The following is an 18,794-nucleotide window of genomic DNA, read 5'->3' as shown; positions in this document are numbered from 1 at the left end:
AATTAAGGTCCTCCAATCCCCTAATTAGTTTAGTTGCCCTTCTCTGGACTCTCTCCAGCTCCAACACATCCCTTCTGAGGACTGGCGACCAGAACTGGACAGAATACTCCAGATGCGGTCGGACCAGAGTTTTATAAAGTGGAAGGATTATAGACTTATCTCTGGAATACATCCCTTTCCTTATGCATGCTAATATTCTGCTGGCCTTGGCAGCTGCTGCTTGACATTGCATGCTGTTGCCTAGTCTATCATCAACCAAGACTCCCAGATCTTTCTCCATGTTTGATTCCCCCAAGGGTTCCCCTCCTAATGTGTATTGTAGTGGTTAATCTAAAACTAAAAAATCAAACAAATTAAAAAGTAAGGGTAAAAAAACAGATTTAAAAAAATCAGCTGAAAAGTAATAGCTAAGGAGAGAAGGTAGGAGTTATTTAGAGCCAAATTAGGGTTATCATGAAACCTTCCTGCGGTGTTCTCTGCCTTTGACTGTCTTTTTGCACTACTGTCCATAGTTACATAGTTAGGTTGAAAAAAGACACAAAACCATCTGGCTCAACAGCTAATTGTGAACATCGCCGCTGCCGCCAGAGAAAAAATGAAAGGCAGGGTTTCAAGGGCAATGCTAGGATTATGAACAACCTGGGGCACCTCTAGGCATTACAGCTATGTTGTATTAGCCAGATACATTGCATGCAGCGTGCCATGATGAATAGAAGCTGTGACCACACTACACTAACAGCTTAAAGAGTCATGGTTAAATAGGACATGCGCCTACATGCTGTTTACACTGCACACATATGCCACAGTCCTTGTACTCTCAAAATACACTATAAACAGTGCTCTGCTTTGTCATTATCATTATCAGTGTATAAATTTGTAGAGAGTCTCTCAACAGCTGTATGCAAGCTGAGAGATTTGGGAGATGAATTATACCCGTGGTAGTGGCCACAGCTCCCTGTAAAGCTGCACACTGACCATACACAAGATAAAAGCGGAAGCCAGTTGTATGCATTGTTACAGCTGCAGGAGAAGCTGGATAATATAAAGATCCATAGTTGCCAACATTTGAAAAAAATTTCCAGGGACACTTTGCAGCACAGCTATCAATTACTTATCACACCCACTTCCCTGAAGCTCTGCCCACTCAACATAATTAATATCCGCCTACTTATCATCAGATTATAGGGTCAACTCAATAAAGAGAGAATTACAGGAAATTGAAAAGGGAATTTTAAACTTGAGGCCAAAGTATCAGAGTTGGAATAATTCTCCCATTCAGCGACACTACTTCTGCCTGAAGTTTAAAATTCTCATCACAATTCCCTGCAATTCTAAAGTGTCAAATGTGCTCAGGTGTAACCATACAAAAAATGTAATATGTAAATATAAATAAAGTGCAAAGTGTAAATAAGTACATTAAGTAAGTAAGTGTAAATAAGTACATTGCCAGGACAATGTAAATTACCCGGGACAGGCTCCCATTTGCCGGGACCGTCCCGGCAAAAACGGGACAGTTGGCAAGTATGAAAGATCCAGTGCTTTCAGAACTGTCAGATTCCTATTTTATAGCAGAGCTTAAAATAAAGGAAAAATAAACCAATTTAAAAAATAGCACGTGTATCCTCTATGTCTTAAAAAAAAAAAAAAAAAAAAAAAACTTCTTAAAAAAAAGCTTAATCTGATTATATGGTCTTTTTAAATACTGTGGCACAAACAGGTTTTTCACAGACACATATGCTTGAAGGCAGGTGCAGGTTTTCTTCCATCCAGTAGGTGACACTGTGCCATTATACAGATGGAGTGGATTCTGTAAGGGGATTTGTGCCCTCATGAACTCAGTTGGTATCTCAGAGGAGTCAGCTGTCTGATTGGACGTTGCAACCTATGGTGATTTTCACTGGCCATCTTGGTGTGGGTTCTTTCAAAATAGGGTACCTGTGTCATTTGGGTGTGCCTGGAGTAAGTGGTTGGTGAAAGACAGAGACCTCACTGGTTAGGGAAAGTGAATATTGAAGTGATAATTTCCTGGGGAGTAGGGTCAACTCAGGGACAAAGCCTGTGTAAAGGAAACATTCCAGTATCTGGATCAGTAAAGTGGGGCTCCTCTTAGCAGCACCAGAGGGCAGTCCCAGTGCACCACAAACCACCACCCTTCCAGTGGAAGCGATCCTCCTCTAGCACAGGCTGAATTCTGCTGACACTGTACTAATACCAACAGCTATATTGCTTGATACCAGTACCTAAAGAAACTGCCTTTATTCAATATCACTAACCTATTTACAATATACACAAACAATGCAGCCCCCTACCACATACAATCCAGACCCATGTCCCCTTCATAAAATCTCACATACAATGCAGCTGGCTGCCCATACCTACTCGCACTCACATACAATGAGACACCATGCCCCTACCGATATATTGGAGTCCCTCTTCCGATCGCTCATGCATACAATGCACCCACTTGCTCCTCCTCCCCTCACTCATACATGCAGTGCAGGCCCTCTCCCTTCAAATGTACAAACAATGCTGCCCCCCTCTCCCCCTTTCAAACAATGCAGCCCCCCTGCCCCCTCACACATACAAACTATGCAGCTCCCTCGCTCCCTCACAAACATTCCATCCCCCCACCACAGCAACTTACTACAGTCTTCCTGAAGATGCCAGGAGCTGTGGGTGGGCATGGCCATGTACTGTGCAGGAGCAGAAAGTGTCCTGGGATAGGACACCTTCACCCTGCCAGCAGGTATTACAGGGCTGTGGGCAGCACCACAGCAGCAGTCAGCAAGCTTGAGGAGGGTGTAGTTGGCCATGCAGTGCCCATCCCATGAAAACTCTGCACTTAGCAACTGTCCCTCCTGAACCCAATCATTGTCCGGGGTTCTCTGACCTGATATGTTGTGTAGGTATGCCAGTTGTTTTCCTGAAGCTTATTAATAGCAGTGGCTTGTACATGCAAACGAGATTCAATTTCTTTAACTCAGGTAAGAACCTATATAAATTATTTTAAATGGCAGATCATTTCAATTTTAGAACCACCACACTATGGAACATAGATTGCAATTCCAACATGGTCATCAAGAACTTGGACAATTCTTCCATTGTGCCTCTGTTGCTGAATTCAAGTCCAACCAACATCTCTGAGTCACTTGAGGAAGCAGAAGAGCTCTGTAATAGCCCAAGTCTTAAACAGCGGGTGCTAGGGATCTCTGTGTGCCAGAAGGACCAGGCCTTATTGTTTTAATTTATTTGTTAAGTAACCTTTTCTCCTCAGTCTGTAGGCACCATCATTTTCTAACATTCTCAAAAAATTTAAATATAGCTTCTTAGCACTCTGTATATCAGAAATCCCATAACATTTTTTGATTGGCTCAATGATTTCTCGCTGAACTGAGATACAAGTCACATTCAGGCATCTCTTGAAACAGAACATTCATTTTTAGTGGGATTTGCTAGAGCTAATTCACTTCTGAAGGCATACAGACACTAAAGCTAGTTTTTAATACAACAGTAAAATTACACCAATTGAGTTTGTGATAAAGGCTTTAAATCCTATTCTGAAAAAAAAAATTTCAAGAATTGATATGGTGATACAAAAAAAAAAATGTCTTCAGTTTACAAAACTCCTTGTAACTTATATAGTTTGCCAATAACAATTTCTTTCTCTGCAAAACTGAAGTTCATTTTTATGATAGGTGCAACGAGGAGAAATCCCGTTATAGCCTCTAAACCAGGGGTGTCCAACCTGCGGTCCACTGCATTGTATCGCCTCCTCACTGCCTGTCAAATCCTTGAGCAATGTTAGTGTAAGCTACTGTAGCCCTAAAAGAGTTGTAATCAAATCGTTACATCACTAAATCAAGATTGTAGGCTTTACACTTAAAAAGTACCAGCCTTGTCCTTGGCTTTCCACATTTTCACTTTATCTAATAATGACATATTTTGGCTGCAGTCAAACAGATCACATCAGAACAAGGGGGCAGCCAAGCCCCAGGGAGCTCTGCTCACTCAGACTGTGCAGTGTTCCTGCCTATAGAGAAAGCTCACTCCCCACACTCTCCCTCCACCCATTAGCTTGTTAGAAGGACACACTTGTGATACTTCAGTGAGAGAGGATGCTGTTGGATAAAGAAGCAAGGAAATTGGAGAAATGAAAAAGGATCAGATAATCATAGGATGTACAAGAAGTGAAGAAAATAAAAGTTGGATTGATACCCAATAACAACGTTTGGATGTGACAAAGCTTGAAAATCAATACTAACACATAAAGGACGAATCAACTTTCTATGGAAAAGGGGTAATTTATTACCTAATGCAGCATTAATGTTTTATACTGACCCACCTGGGTAATGTTTGTTTTTTAACAAAAATCTTCTTCTTTTCTAATATCTAGAACTTTAGGGGCTGTCGGGAGACTCTAATTGGAGGGAATTTTTGTTTATTTTTAATGTATAAGCTTTCAAATTTTATCTAAAAAAAAAAACTTGTGCAACCATTTTTTTTGGAAAAAAGCTTTCCATGGAGACATATGTGCGACTTGGTGTATATTGGCTTGTATTATGGGATTCCTTTTGGGTCACTGCAAGAACCCCAAACACAAAGGCAGGTTTGGCAGAAGAGACAATCCAAGGTACATATAAACCACCAATGCCAACAGAGTTACCAACAGAAGCTGACCGATGCAGAGGATACTATGATGTGATGGGTCAGTGGGACCCACCATTTAACTGCAACGCCAGCAGTTATTTGTACTGCTGTGGTACATGTGGATACCGCTTCTGCTGCCAGTTCAAGCATGGGAGGTTGGACCAAAGCATGTGTTCAAACTATGACACCCCAAATTGGGCAAACCCTGGTAAACCACCTGCCCGAGGAGATGAGTCGGGTGAAGACCCTAGCAAAGACAAGACCAACATGATTGTGTATATTATTTGTGGCGTGGCTGCACTGATGGTATTGATTGGGATCTTCACCAAACTGGCTGTGGAGAAGACTCAGAGGCCATCAACTGAAATGAATGTGTCTAGGTAAGCAGACAAGGCAAGTACAAGTGCATTCTTGCCTGCATTTTATATAAAAACACTGCTGAGTTGAAGTATGTGGGTCATGCACAATACAGATTTGAATGACACAAGGGCACTCTATACCATTTAGAGATATATGTAATAATTTGAAAAAACAGATATTCATATCAATTAAAATTAAAAAAAAATAGGTGTTATATGCATGTATTCATGTAAGTTCTGTAGAGAATAATATATATTTTAACAAGCAAAATTGTGGATGATGTCAACAACTGCTGCAAAGGAGACCTGGGGCATGTTCTCTGAGTGCCAGGGTCTAGCAACTCTCCCCCAAGCATCCCTTCTACCCCACTGACAAATTATAATTAGTGTAACTAAAAGAGTATCTCTCTTTTTAAGTTATATCAAGCCCCTTGATGAAGGGGGATAATATTAAAGACAATATATATATATATATATATATATATATTTTTTTTTTTTTTTTTTTTTTTTTAAACCAAATATATACATTCCCAAATGTTTTAGTATTTTCAGTAGTACCAATAAATAAACTCTCACAGAAGAATTCCTTCTTTTTGCAAAGCCCTGTCAGTAAAATCAATTTTCTTTTGTCAAAAATGCAGTTTTCTCCCTACTTTGTTTATGTTTTTTACAGTTTACACGGTAGGGTAAAATGCTGTGGTTGCAAAGCTGACCCTCTTTTTAATTTTTAGTCTGAGAATACATTGTAATCGTGTCTTAGACTTGTGTCTGGGACTGTTGACTAGGAAAGACCCAAACGTACCTGGGTTTGGTTTGAGGCAGGTTCGGCGAACATTACTGAAGATCAGGTGCCAAATTTGAATCCCATTAATGCCAATGGGAACTGAATAATAAAATATAGTAACTGCCATTTCCTAAGCTAATAGGCAAAAGATTGTCAAATGGTATTGGGGTCTGGGCACTACCCTGGGGAAGATTTTCCATAAAAAAAAATTTAAATTCTGTTTGGCAGAGAGCAGCTAGTTTAATAATGCTAAAAGGACATTTTTAAAGCGCTAAATTCCTTTGACCACTTAAATACATGTTAAAATCACCATTTTTGCCTATAAAATGTATTAAAACCCCCGGAACATTTATTTTCTGAACTCAGAAGCTTTGTAAAATAAAGTTGGTAGTTACAATTTTTTATGTTGCACAATATTTGCAAAACTGTTTAACAAATCTATATTTCCCAGAAAAAAAAAAAAATACACCTAAATTAATTTTAGTGCACACAAACACAATTGAATCCAAAATTTTCTTTTCTAAAATAAAAGATGAGGTAGTCTCAAGAAAATATTTACCAAATATATAAAGCTTCACAACTGTGAGCACCTGTGAAATGACGCAAAAATGTCAGTACTTAAAATCATCAATAGGTGACACTTTAAATGCTTTTACAGCTAGCTCATCACTTTAGAGTTAACCATAAATGAATGACCTATAATTATTGCTTTCACTCTGTCTTGTGTTGCGATACGTCACATATGTGGCGCACTCATTTACTTGTGGGCTCTATGCATGTATTTGCATTCATAAATGTGTTTATGGGGTGATGGGGGTGCTTTCATTTTATTTATTTTTCTTCAATTTCATTTCTTTAATTATATTTAAGATTTTTAACACTTTTTTTTTTTTTACACTCAACTACGTTGCTGTTATAGGGGCTAACAATCCCCCTATGTAATAGCACTGATCAGATGTCAGGTTCTCTTTATGGAGACACAAAGATAGACTTATTGGAGACATAATATATTAGACACCTAATATCTCTTATGCCCTCTGCTTCTCCCCTCCCCTGCCCCTTACATGAGCGGACTTTATTGCTAAAGAGTGCTTCCAGGTTTTAATAAGCCACCTACCTGCAGACCCCTGCAACCACCAGGCCTTGGTTGTAGGGAAAAGGCCTTTGTCCTCATCAATATGGATACCTCCCAACATGTTGAGGGCATCTGGCCTGGTATAGTTCAGGAGGCTAGGGGGACAAGCTCACTTCCACCTTCATGGCCAGCTAGGCTGCATACTCAGAAGAGTCTGGTATAAATATTGGGGTTCCACAAGCCCTTTTTTATACAGGAGGTTGCCCCTTAAAATCCATCCAGTCTTAAAGGTCTGGTATGAAAACTTGGACCCCATGCTGTTTTTTTTTTAACACAACCAGCCCCTTTGTTTATATTCAGGCAGGAATGAGTCATGGTTGCTAAGATAAAGGCAGGGGAAGCAGTCTCATTAATCAGCGGTATTAATATTGCTGGTAAATGTATCCCTGCCCGCTGCTGATGGTGGTTTGACACAGCTAAACACCAATATAGTTTGGCCATTTGCCGAAATTGCAGAACAAGCATAATTGGGACCACACCTGGATTACGACTGAACCTGCAAGTCATCCTTGTTATTGAGTTTAATGAGTGTCCATTTGGAGAACTAATCACAGAGGAATCAGTTTCTGGTTTTATTCTTTTATTTGAAAGTGTGTATATATTTTTTTAATATTAGTAGATATATAGGGCAAAATAAATATTTTGTATTCTTGACTGATATCCATACGATTTACATTATTCTGTCTATTGCTATGTTCCATTGTTTTTGACACACTATATTTGAAGACCTCAGTCATACAGTTTTACTCAGGAAATAGTTGTACACTCGTTTAGGTCCAATGTAGTGCAGTACACTATGGCCCTCATGAGGAATAAACTGAAATGTTATTTTCGTATACTGTATACAAATCATGGTGTCAACTACTGTTAACTAACATAATAAATCTGTTCAAACCACAATCAGATGTTTTTAAAATGAACTGGCAATAATTAAAATTAAGCTTCCTTTTACCTATGACAACAAAGGGGTGTACAGTATTTTCACAGAAATATAATTTCCTGCTCATGCGACTAGGACAGATTTTGTGACCATAGCAGGTAGACCCTCCGATTTAGCACTTAGAAAGTAAGAAGTGATGGAAGGAAGTAGAAAGTGAATGGAAAGTCGTTTTTAGCCAGCAGCGGGTAGGACTTGCATGGTAAAATGTGAGTGTTCTTGTGTTTTGTACTTTAGCTTTTTGTATTTGTGTTATACCATTGTGTGCTTTTTGTGTCCTTCTTTTTTAAATACATTTCAGTGGTATTGAACCCAGAAGCAAATAGATTTGATGGCTGCATTATTTTTCTTTTTCAGGCTTTCTTTTTTCTATTTTCCTCTGGTGATCCAGTCAGTATGTCTGTTGTTTTTCAAAAGAACAAGCTTACAATGATCAGCTTTTATTTATTAAAATCTTTATCCCTAAAAGGGAAAAAAACTGTTTACTGTAACTACTTATAAAGTATTAGCTGGAGTTCGGCTTCAATTTGTTAATGTATTTAAATCTGCTTATACAGCTTACACTCCCCCACACCCCGGATCATCAATGTTGATGTCCAAATGTGCGCTTGTGCTCATTCATCCAGATTTGGTGTATTCTAAGGCCTCATGCACACTTAAGCTCAAAAAAACTACTTTTACAGACTTTTGATCTTTTTCTTTTCTTTTCCTATAAACTCTCCTTCCTGTTAACCTAAATGCGCTTGAAAAAACGAAGCTTAGGAGCAGTTTTGCAGCTCCTTTTCTCCTGCCAGGAGAAAAGGGTTTAGAAGAGCCCCAGTGTGCATAAGGCCTACTACAGGAGGTATGTTACTAGCAAGATTACTAGGTGAAAACAAGAAAAAAAGAAACCTAATGCTGCCACCACAGCTAATTAGTAAGCTGCAATATATTACATTTTTTGTTTTGGGTTTATTATCACTTTAAATACTTGCAATATATTACTGACCTGGAAAAGTGAAGTTACACTTCATAAAAAACACAGCTTTTGTTCATATTTTTTCTGACTTGCATGGTAAAAGCCTCTGTTTTCTGCACTTGTTTTATATAATTGTGTATTTCTGTCCTGTCTTACTAAACTTTAGTGAATGCAACTGAATAATCCAGCACACTTTTTTTGCAATCACAAAATTGACACAAATTCTGTTTTATGTCAATAACTGGTTATTGCCCATAAATACTGTTTAACCACTTGCCGACCGCTCACATTGAGTGTACTGCAGCAAAGTGGCTTGTAATCGTCCAGCGACGTAGACCTACGTCGCTGGACTCCTCCCATTCTCGGCAGTAACAGTGCATATATATAGCACTGATTACTGTAGTATTGTCACTGGTACCCCCAAAAGTGTCAAAAATATCAGTTAGGGGGTCCAATCTGTCCGCCGCAATGTCACAGTCCCGCAAAAAAAATCGCAGATCGCCGCCATTACTAGTTAAAAAAACCAATAAAAATGACATAAATCTTTTCCGTAGTTAGTTTGCGCAAACCAATCAAAATACGCTTATTGCGATTTTTTTTTTACCAAACATATGTAGCAGAAAACAAATTGGCCTAAAATGTTAAAAAATTTAGATTTTTACATTTTTTTGGGGGGAATTTCATACATAAAATGTGAAAAATATTGTTTTTTTTTCAAAATTGTCGCTCTTTTTTTGTTTATAGTGCAAAAAGTAAAAATCTCACAGGTGATCAAATACCACCAAAAGAAAGCTCTATTTGTGGGGAAAAAAAAGGACATACATTTAATTTGGGTACATCGTGGCACGACCACGCAATTGTCCATTAAAGTAACGCAGTGCCGAATCGCAAAATATAGCCTGGTCAGGAATGGGGTAAAATCTTCCGGTCTTAAAGAGGTTAAAAATACACTAATTGAGAATTTTTGTGTCAAAGACATGTAGCTAAATACATTTTGGCCTAAATATATGACAAAAATAGAATATATTGGATATTTTTTAACTGTCAAAGTAGAAAATGTCAATTTTTTATTAATATCGCAAAAAATGAAAAGCGTAGAGGTGATCAAATACCACCAAAAGAAAGCTCTGTTTGTGGGAAAAAAAGGAGGTAAATTTGTCAGTTAAAGTCGCACAGTGCCAAGTTGCAAAAAGTGGCCTGGACGTAAAGCAGAAAAATCCTCTGGTGGTAAAATGGTTAAGGTAACAAAAAAAAAAATCTGCAGTATGTTGTACGCTATATACACTAAATGATGGATGTACCAGAAATTTCACCAACCAGACAAACCTTGCTTGTAGTATAGTGGGGTATTTCCCAGTTCAATAGAGATAGAGCCCAAAGGAACAGGTGAACCCATTATATTTTTGAAGACAGAGGCCACTTATGCGCTACACAATGTCCATTTGATAACAGAGAAAACGAAAAAAACGAATGAAAAAATCTGCCAACACTATATGTGTCCCCACATGTGTAAAGTGTGGCGTTCAGTTCAAGTGATATATAAATATGCAAAAGAAAAACAATGGTATTAGCAATGATGCTCAAAAAAAATATTATAACAGATAATCAAAGAGAATATATAAAATAATATATATATATATATCTCACAAAAGTGAATACACCCCTCACGGGAGATTAGGGAAGTTAACAAGTGGCTGAGGAGCTGATGTAGTAAGGAGGATTTTGGGTTCCTGGAGAACTGGGCCGACTTCTCAGTCGGCCACCGGCTCTTTGGTAGGGACGGATTGCACCTAAATGGGGAGGGTGCAGCCGTACTGGGTGAGAGGATGGCCAAAAAGTTAGAGGGGCTTTTAAACTAGGTGATGGGGGAGGGTACAGATGTAGCATTAGCCAGTGGGGAGCAAGATTCAGAGGGCACAAATGGGGACATTAGCGGTAGGGTGTTCAGAGCACCTAAACCCAAGGTGGGTATGGGGAAAAATCACAACAGCCTAAAAACAACATCAAACGAGGATATATGCAACCGGTCAGAATTACGAAGTTTGTATACCAATGCCAGAAGCCTGGCCAACAAGATGGGAGAGCTGGAGCTGCTGATGTTTGAGGAGGACTTAGATTTTGTGGGGATAACAGAGACTTGGTTCGACAGCTCTCATGATTGGATGGCGACCATTCAGGGGTATTCCCTTTATCACAGGGATAGAGAAGGTAAAAAAGGGGGAGGGGTATGTCTGTATATTAAGAACAGTGTACAGGTAAATATGAGGGATGATATTAATAATGGAGCTATGGACGAGGCAGAATCCCTATGGGTAGAACTTAAAAGGGAAGGTACTATAGGGAAGGTAATATTGGGCGTATGCTATAGGCCCCCAAACCAGAGGGAGGAGGGGGAGGCGGACCTCCTTTTACAGATAGGATTGGCAGCAAGGATGGGAAATGTCATTATAATGGGGGACTTTAATTATATAGATATAGACTGGGCAGAAGGAACCGCGCATTCAGCCAAGGCTCGGCAGTTCCTAAATGTTTTGCAGGACAATTTCATGAGTCAGATGGTGAACGCACCGACATGAAATGCAGTACTTGACCTACTGATTTCCAACAATACAGACTTGCTCACGGATATAGAGATACGGGGCAACTTTGGAAACAGTGACCATAGGTCAATTAGTTTCAGTATTAATCATAGTAATAGGAAACACAAGGGTAATATAAGGACACTGAATTTCAAAAGAGCCAATTTCCCAAAACTGCACTCTCTGCTAGAAAATATCAAATGGGATAGAACCCTGGGAACAAAGAACACAGAGGAAAAATGGGAGTGCTTCAAGAGCACACTAAACAAAGGGATTGGCCAGTGCATTCCAAAGGGAAATAAATTTAAAAGAGCAAAACTGAACCCTGAGTGGCTAAACTCCACCATAAAAATGCATATTAAAACTAAAGAAAAGGCCTTCAAGAATACAAGACTGAGGGGTCATTGGAAGCATTCAAGCATTACAAAGAGTGTAATAAGAAATGTAAAGACGAAATCAAGGTGGCTAAAATGGAACACGAGAGACATATAGTGGAAGAGAGTAAACCCCAAGAAATTCTTTAAGTATATAAACAGTAAGAAAGCGAGGCCAGAACACATTGGCCCCATAAAAGACGACAAAGGAAATATGGCCACAGAGGACAGAGAAAAGGCAGAAGTGTTAAATAATTTCTTCTCTTCAGTCTTCACAAAAGAATCAGGGGGCTACACTAACTTGTAATGCTAAACTAAATAATACACCTCAGGAAGTACTGTCATGGCTAACAGAAGATAGACTTAGAACTTAACTAGAGAAACTTAACATAAATAAATCACCGGGACCGGATGGCTTGCACCCAAGGGTTCTTAAAGAGCTCAGCCAGGTGATTGCCAGACCATTATTCTTGATCTTCAAGGATAGTCTGCAGATGGGTATGGTGCCAGCTGATTGGAAAAAAGCCAATGTGATACCAATATTTAAAAAAAGGGCAGAGATATATCCCGGGTAACTATAGGCTGGTTAGCCTAACATCAGTAATCTGCAAGATTTTGGAGGGGATGTTAAGGGACCACATACAAGACTTTAGTAATGAAAACTGTATTATTAGTAGTAATCAGCATGGATTCATGAAAAATCGTTCTTGCCAAACCAATCTATTAACCTTCTACGATGAAGTGAGCTGCCACCTAGATAAAGGTAAGCCTGTGGATGTGGTGTATCTGGACTTTGCAAAGGCCTTTGACACCGTTCCCCACAAACGCTTACTGTACAAACTAAGGAAGGTAGGTATGGACCATAGGGTGAGTACCTGGATAGAGAACTGGCTCCAGGGGAGAGTCCAGAGGTTGGTGATTAATGGGGAGTACTCGGATTGGGTGGGTGTGGAAAGTGGGGTCCCCCAAGGTTCTGTCCTGGGGCCAATCCTGTTTAACTTATTCATAAATGATCTAGAGGAGGGGATATCGAGTACAATCTCAGTATTTGCGGATGATACTAAACTAAGCAGGCCAATATCTTCTATGCAGGATGTGGAAATCTTACAAGCGGATCTGAACATAATAATGGGGTGGGCAACTACATGGCAGATGAGGTTTAATGTTGAAAAATGTAAAGTAATACACTTGGGCATCAGAAACACGAAAGCAAGCTACTCACTGGGGGGGGGGGGGGGAAACCTCTGGGTGAGTCTAGGATGGAAAAGGACCTGGGGTACTGGTAGACAACAGGCTTGGCAGTGGCATGCAATGCCAAGCCGCTGCAAGCAAAGCCAACAGAATACTAGCATGTATACAAAAGGGGATTCACTCCAGAAATAAAGAGATTATTCTCCCACTCTACAATACTCTGGTCCGGCCACATCTGGAGTATGCTGTCCAGTTCTGCGCACCGGTCCTCAGGAAGGATGTGCTGGAGCTGGAGAGAGTACAGAGAAGGGCAACAAAAATAATTAGGGGAATGGAGGGCATTGGATATGAGGAAAGACTACAAGCACTGAACTTATTCTCTCTGGAGAAGAGACGATTGAGGGGGGATATGATGCCAATGTACAAAAACAGTACTGGAGAACCTAGCATAAGGAACAAACTATTCAGAGAAAGGGAATACAATAAGACACGTTGCCACTCAATAAAACTAGAGGAAAATTGGTTTAACCTTAAAATACGTAAGGGGTTCTTCACTGTCAGAGCAATAAGGATGTGGAATTCTCTTTCACAAGCAGTCGTATCAGCAGGGAACATCGATAGTTTCAAAAAACTATTAGATGGGCACCTTAAAGACCACAACTTACAGGGGTATACAATGTATGGTTAACAGCAAACACATCAAAGGTTGAACTGGATAGACTGATGTCTTTTTTCAACCTCACAAACTATGTAACTATGTAACATTTTTGTAAATATTTTATTATATCTTTTTATGTGACAACACTGAAGAAATGACACTTTGCTACAATGTAAAGTAGTGAGTGTACAGTTTGTATAACAGTGTAAATTTGCTGTTCCCACAAAATAACTCAACACACAGCAGTTAATGTCTAAACCGCTGGCAACAAAAGTGAGTCCACCCCTAAATGAAAATGTCCACATTGGGCCCAAAGTGTCAATATTCTTGTGGCCACCATTATTTTCCAGCACTGCACCCTCTTGGGCATGGAGTTCACCAGAGCTTCACAGGTTACTGTAGTGCTCTTCCAATCCTCCATGACTACATCACGGTGCTGGTGGATGTTAGAGACCTTGCGCTCCTCCACCTTCCATTTGAGAATGCACCATAAATGCTAATTAGGGTTTAGGCCTGGAGACATGCTTGGCCAGTCCATCACCTTTACCCTCAGCTTCTTTAGCAAGGCAGTGGTCATCTTGGAGGCGTGGTTGGGGTTGTTTGGGGACGTTATCATGTTGGAATACCCAGTCCCTGAAGGGAGGGAATCATGCTCTTCTTCAGTATGTCACAGTACATGTTGGCATTCATGGTTCCCTCAATGAATTGTAGCTCCCCAGTGCCGGCAGCACTCATGCAGCCCCAGACCATGACACCCCCACAACCATGCTTGACTGTAGGCAAGGCACACTTGTCTTTGTACTCCTCACCTGGTTGCCTCCACACACGCTTGACACCATCTGAACCAAATAAGTTTATCTTGGTCTCATCAGACCACAGGACATGGTTCCAGTAATCCATGTCCTTAGTCTGCTTGTTTTCAGCAAACTGTTTGCAGGCTTTCTTGTGCATCATCTTTAGAAGAGGCTTCCTTCTGGGATGACAGCCATGCAGACCAATTTGATGCAGTGTACGGCATATGGTCTGAGCAGTGACAGGCTGACCCCCCACCCCTTCAACCTCTGCAGCAATGCTGGCAGCACTCATACATCTGTTTCCCAAAGACAACTTCTGGATATGATGCTGAGCATGTGCACTCAACTTCTTTGGTCGACCATGGCGAGGCCTGTTCTGAGTGGAACCTGTCCTGTTGAACTGCTGTATGGTCTTGGCCACTGTGCTGCAGCTCAGTTTCAGGGTCTTGGCAATCTTCCTATAGCCTAGGCCAGTGATGGCAAACCTTGGCACCCCAGATGTTTGGAAATACATTTCCCATGATGCTCACCTACACTGCAGAGTGCATGAGCATCATGGTAAATGTAGTTCCAAAACATATGGGGTGCCAAGGTTCGCCATCAACAGAATATATCAAATATACAGTATATCAAATAATATATATCTCTTTGATTATCACTTATAATATTTTTTTTAGCATCACCACTATTATCATTGTTTATTTTTTTTGCATATTTATATATAACTTGGAGACTCAGTAAAAGCTTTTGAAGCTGCACCCCACTTTGTCAGACATGGTACATGTATACAGATGAGCAAGCTAGATGTCAAGGGAAAAAAAACTTGAGTTTAGCAGATAAACTAGGAGTCACAGTTCAAGTTGAAATTAAACAGTGTCAGCAGTATTTCTAAATGTACCATTCAGTCAATGTTGCCATGTTTACTCTATACTCCATTTTGCACACTAGCAATTTACTGGTAACTGAACTGTTAAATTCAGTATTGACTGTGTCTATTCGTTTCAGCAGGACACTGAACTATACCAAACGGACAGTGTCACCATAGTTACCCTGAACTCAATCCTGCTCATGAGTAATTCACTGGTAATAGTACTATTTGAATTCACTATTAACTATCTACTGGTCTTTTATCTATACTAAACTAGAGTACATCAGTTTGCTTATGTGTCGCATTAATTTTACTTTATATGACAAAGGAGGTTGTAGCCTTGAAAATGTTACCATTTTCGCCTGTGGGCTCTGCTTCTCTAACATTGGAACTTGTCCTCTTATCCCTGCAAGCGAAGTGTGTCTGTTTATAGAAGTTGTGTTCATTTTATAGAGGTCACACTGTCCATTAACAATTTTATATGCTGTACAATTTTTTTTGTTGGTGCGACAAATACATCCTACACCACAAGGACCAACTATAATACTTAAAGTAATATTGAAGTCTCGTTTTTTTGTCTTTTTTTGTTAAAAATAACTACTTACCTGCTCTGTGCAGTGGATTTGCACAGAGCAGCCCAGATCCTCCTCTTCTATGGTCCCTCTTCGGTGCTCCTTGCCCTCCCTCCTGTTGAGTCCCCCCACAGCAAGCAGATTGCTATGGGGGCACCTGAGCCAAGCCGCAGCTCCCTGTGTCCAGGGGGGGATTTCGGGGGAATTGTGGGTCCGCCGATCACACGCACTGACTTCTTAGGGAACGAGCCGGGGCGGGCGCGCTCGCCCGCTATTGGCTCACAAGCCAGTGACAGGCTAGTGACGTACCGGTACGTCACTTTGCCTGGCCGGGGCTGACCGCCACAGTATATGTACTTGCGGCGGTCGGCAACCGGTTAACCACTTCCATAGAAAGCAGTTACACCCCCTTCCTGCCCAGATCAATTTTCAGCTTTCAGTGCTCTCACAATTTGAATGATAATTACTCATAATCATACAACGCTGCACCCAATCAAATGTTTTATCATTTTTTTCACACAAATAGAGCTTTCTTTTGGTAGTATTTAATCACCACTGGGTTTTTTTATTTTTTGCGATATAAGTGAAAAAAGAGCGAACATTTTGAAAAAAACACATTTTGTTTTAGTTTCTTTTAAAAAAATTTGCAAATAAGTAATTTTTTTTTCATAAATTTGGGCCAAAATTTATACTTCTACATATCTTTGGTAAAAATAAATTAGTGGTTATTATTTAGTCTGTGTGAAAGTTATAGAGTCTACATGCTACGGTGCCAATCATTGAAAATTGATCACACCTGATGTACCGAAGGCCTATCTAATTTCTTGAGGCCCTGAAATGTCAGGACAGTACAAACACCCCCCAAATGACCCCTTTTTGGAAAGTAGACATTCCAGGGTATTTAGTAAGAGGCATGTTGAGTTTTTTGAAGTTTTAATTTTTTCCCACAATTCTTGGGAATTTGAAGAAATATATATATATTTTTTTTACACAAAATTGTCATAATAACAAGTTATTTCTCACACACAGTATATGCATACTTGCAATTACACCACAAAATTCATTCTGCTACTCCTCCTGAGAATGGCAATACCACATGTGTGAGACTTTTACACAGCCTGGCCACATACAGAGGCCCAACATGCAAGGAGCACCATCAGGTGTTTTAGGAGCATAAATTTCACATATAATTTCCTAAAGACCTATCACACTTTTGAAGGCCCTGGAGCACCAGGACAATGGAATTACCCAAAAAATTACCCTATTTGGAAAGCAAAGACCCCAACGTATATTCTATGAGGCATAATGAGTCTTTTGAACATGTCATTTTTTTCCACAAGTTTTTGGAAAATGGGGAAAGAAAATGAAAACGCATTTTTTTTTTTACACAAAGTTGTCAATTTATAAGATATTTCTAACACATAGCATGTACATAGCAAAAATGACACCCCAAAATACATTCCGCTACTCCTCCTGAGTATGGCGATACCACATATGTGGGACTTTCTCACAGCATAGCCACATACAGAGGCCCAACATGCAAGGAGCACCATTAGGTGTTCTAGGAGCATAAATTACACATATAATTTCATTACAACCAATCACACTTTTGAAGGCCCTGGAACCCCAGGACAATGGAGACCCTATTTTGGAAAGCAAACACCCAAACACATAATCTAGGAGGCATGGGCTGCAGATAGGCACTCAGGTACTCTGATGGGCTGCATACAGGTACTCAGGTACACTGATCGGCTTCAGAAAGGTACTCGGGTACTGTGATGAGCTTCAGAGAGGTACTCGGGTACTCTGATGAGCTTCAGAGAGGTACTTGGGTATTCTGATGGGCTAGAGACAGGTACTCGGGTAATCTGATGGCATGCAGATAGGTACTTGGCCACTCTGGGGTACTCTGATGACAGGTACTCTGATGACAGGTACTCGGGTACTCAGATGACAGGTACTCAGGTACTCTGATGACAGGTACTCGGGTACTTTGAGTACCTGTCATCAGAGTACACGAGTACCTGTCACCAGCCCATCAGAGTACCCGAGTACCTGTCACCAGCACATCAGAGTACCCAAGTACCTGTCATCAGAGTACCCAAGTACCTGTCATCAGAATACCCAAATACCTGTCACCAGCCAATCAGAGTACCCGAGTACCTGTCACCAGCCCATCAGAGTACCCGAGTACCTGTCATCAGAGTACCTGATGGGCTGGTGACAGGTACTCGGGTACTCCGATGACAGGTACTCGGATACTCCGATGACAGGTACTCAAAGTACCAGAGTACCTGTCATCAGAGTACCCGAGTACCTGTCATCAGAGTACCCGAGTACCTGTCACCAGCCCATCAGAGTACCCGAGTACCTGTCACCAGCCCATCAGAGTACCCGAGTACCTGTCACCAGCCCATCAGAGTACCCGAGTACCTTTCATCAGAGTACCTGATGGGCTGGTAACAGGTACTCGGGTACTCCGATGACAGGTACTCGGGTATTCCAATGACAGGTACTCGGGTACTCCGATGACAGGTACTCAGAGTACCAGAGTACCTGTCATCAGAGTACCCAAGTACCTGTCATCAGAGTACCTGATGGGCTGGTGACAGGTACTCTGGTACTCTGATGGGCTGGTGACAGGTACTCGGGTACTCTGGTGGGCTAGTGACAGGTACTTTGATGGGCTAGTGACAGGTACTTTGATGAGCTAGTGACAGGTCCTCTTTTTTGGGGGGGCAATCAGTGTGATTTGGGGTGCACTGTGATCGGTAACTAGCTGTTACCGCAATCTCCTCCTCACACAGGATCAGTGTGTGAGGAGGAGAACACGGTGACAGCTAGTTACCGTGTTCTCTGTTGACATTCTGTGACCGGCTGTGATTGACAGCCGGTCACGTGGTAAAAAGCCAATTTCATTGGCTCTTTACCTAGATCG

The 18,794-nt window shown here is 40.7% G+C and overlaps 1 protein-coding gene across 1 annotated transcript in view; it reads left to right on the top strand.

Annotated features, from left to right (window-relative positions):
* The first annotated feature begins 4,481 nt into the window (after nt 1-4,481).
* Nucleotides 4,482-18,794, top strand: part of SHISA8 (shisa family member 8) — a 171,150-nt gene continuing 156,837 nt past the window's right edge. Inside the window, exon 1 of the mRNA XM_082265112.1 lies at nt 4,482-5,027. Coding sequence (XP_082121238.1) covers nt 4,519-5,027 — 509 coding nt within the window. The 5' untranslated portion in view covers nt 4,482-4,518. The remainder of the gene's footprint in view (nt 5,028-18,794) is intronic.

The sequence above is a fragment of the Pelophylax lessonae genome, assembly GCF_965119305.1.
Source record: "Pelophylax lessonae genome assembly, chromosome: 8".
NCBI lineage: Eukaryota > Metazoa > Chordata > Amphibia > Anura > Ranidae > Pelophylax > Pelophylax lessonae.
Note: the sequence above shows the minus strand (reverse complement) of the source record. Positions and strands in the feature narration are given on the sequence as shown.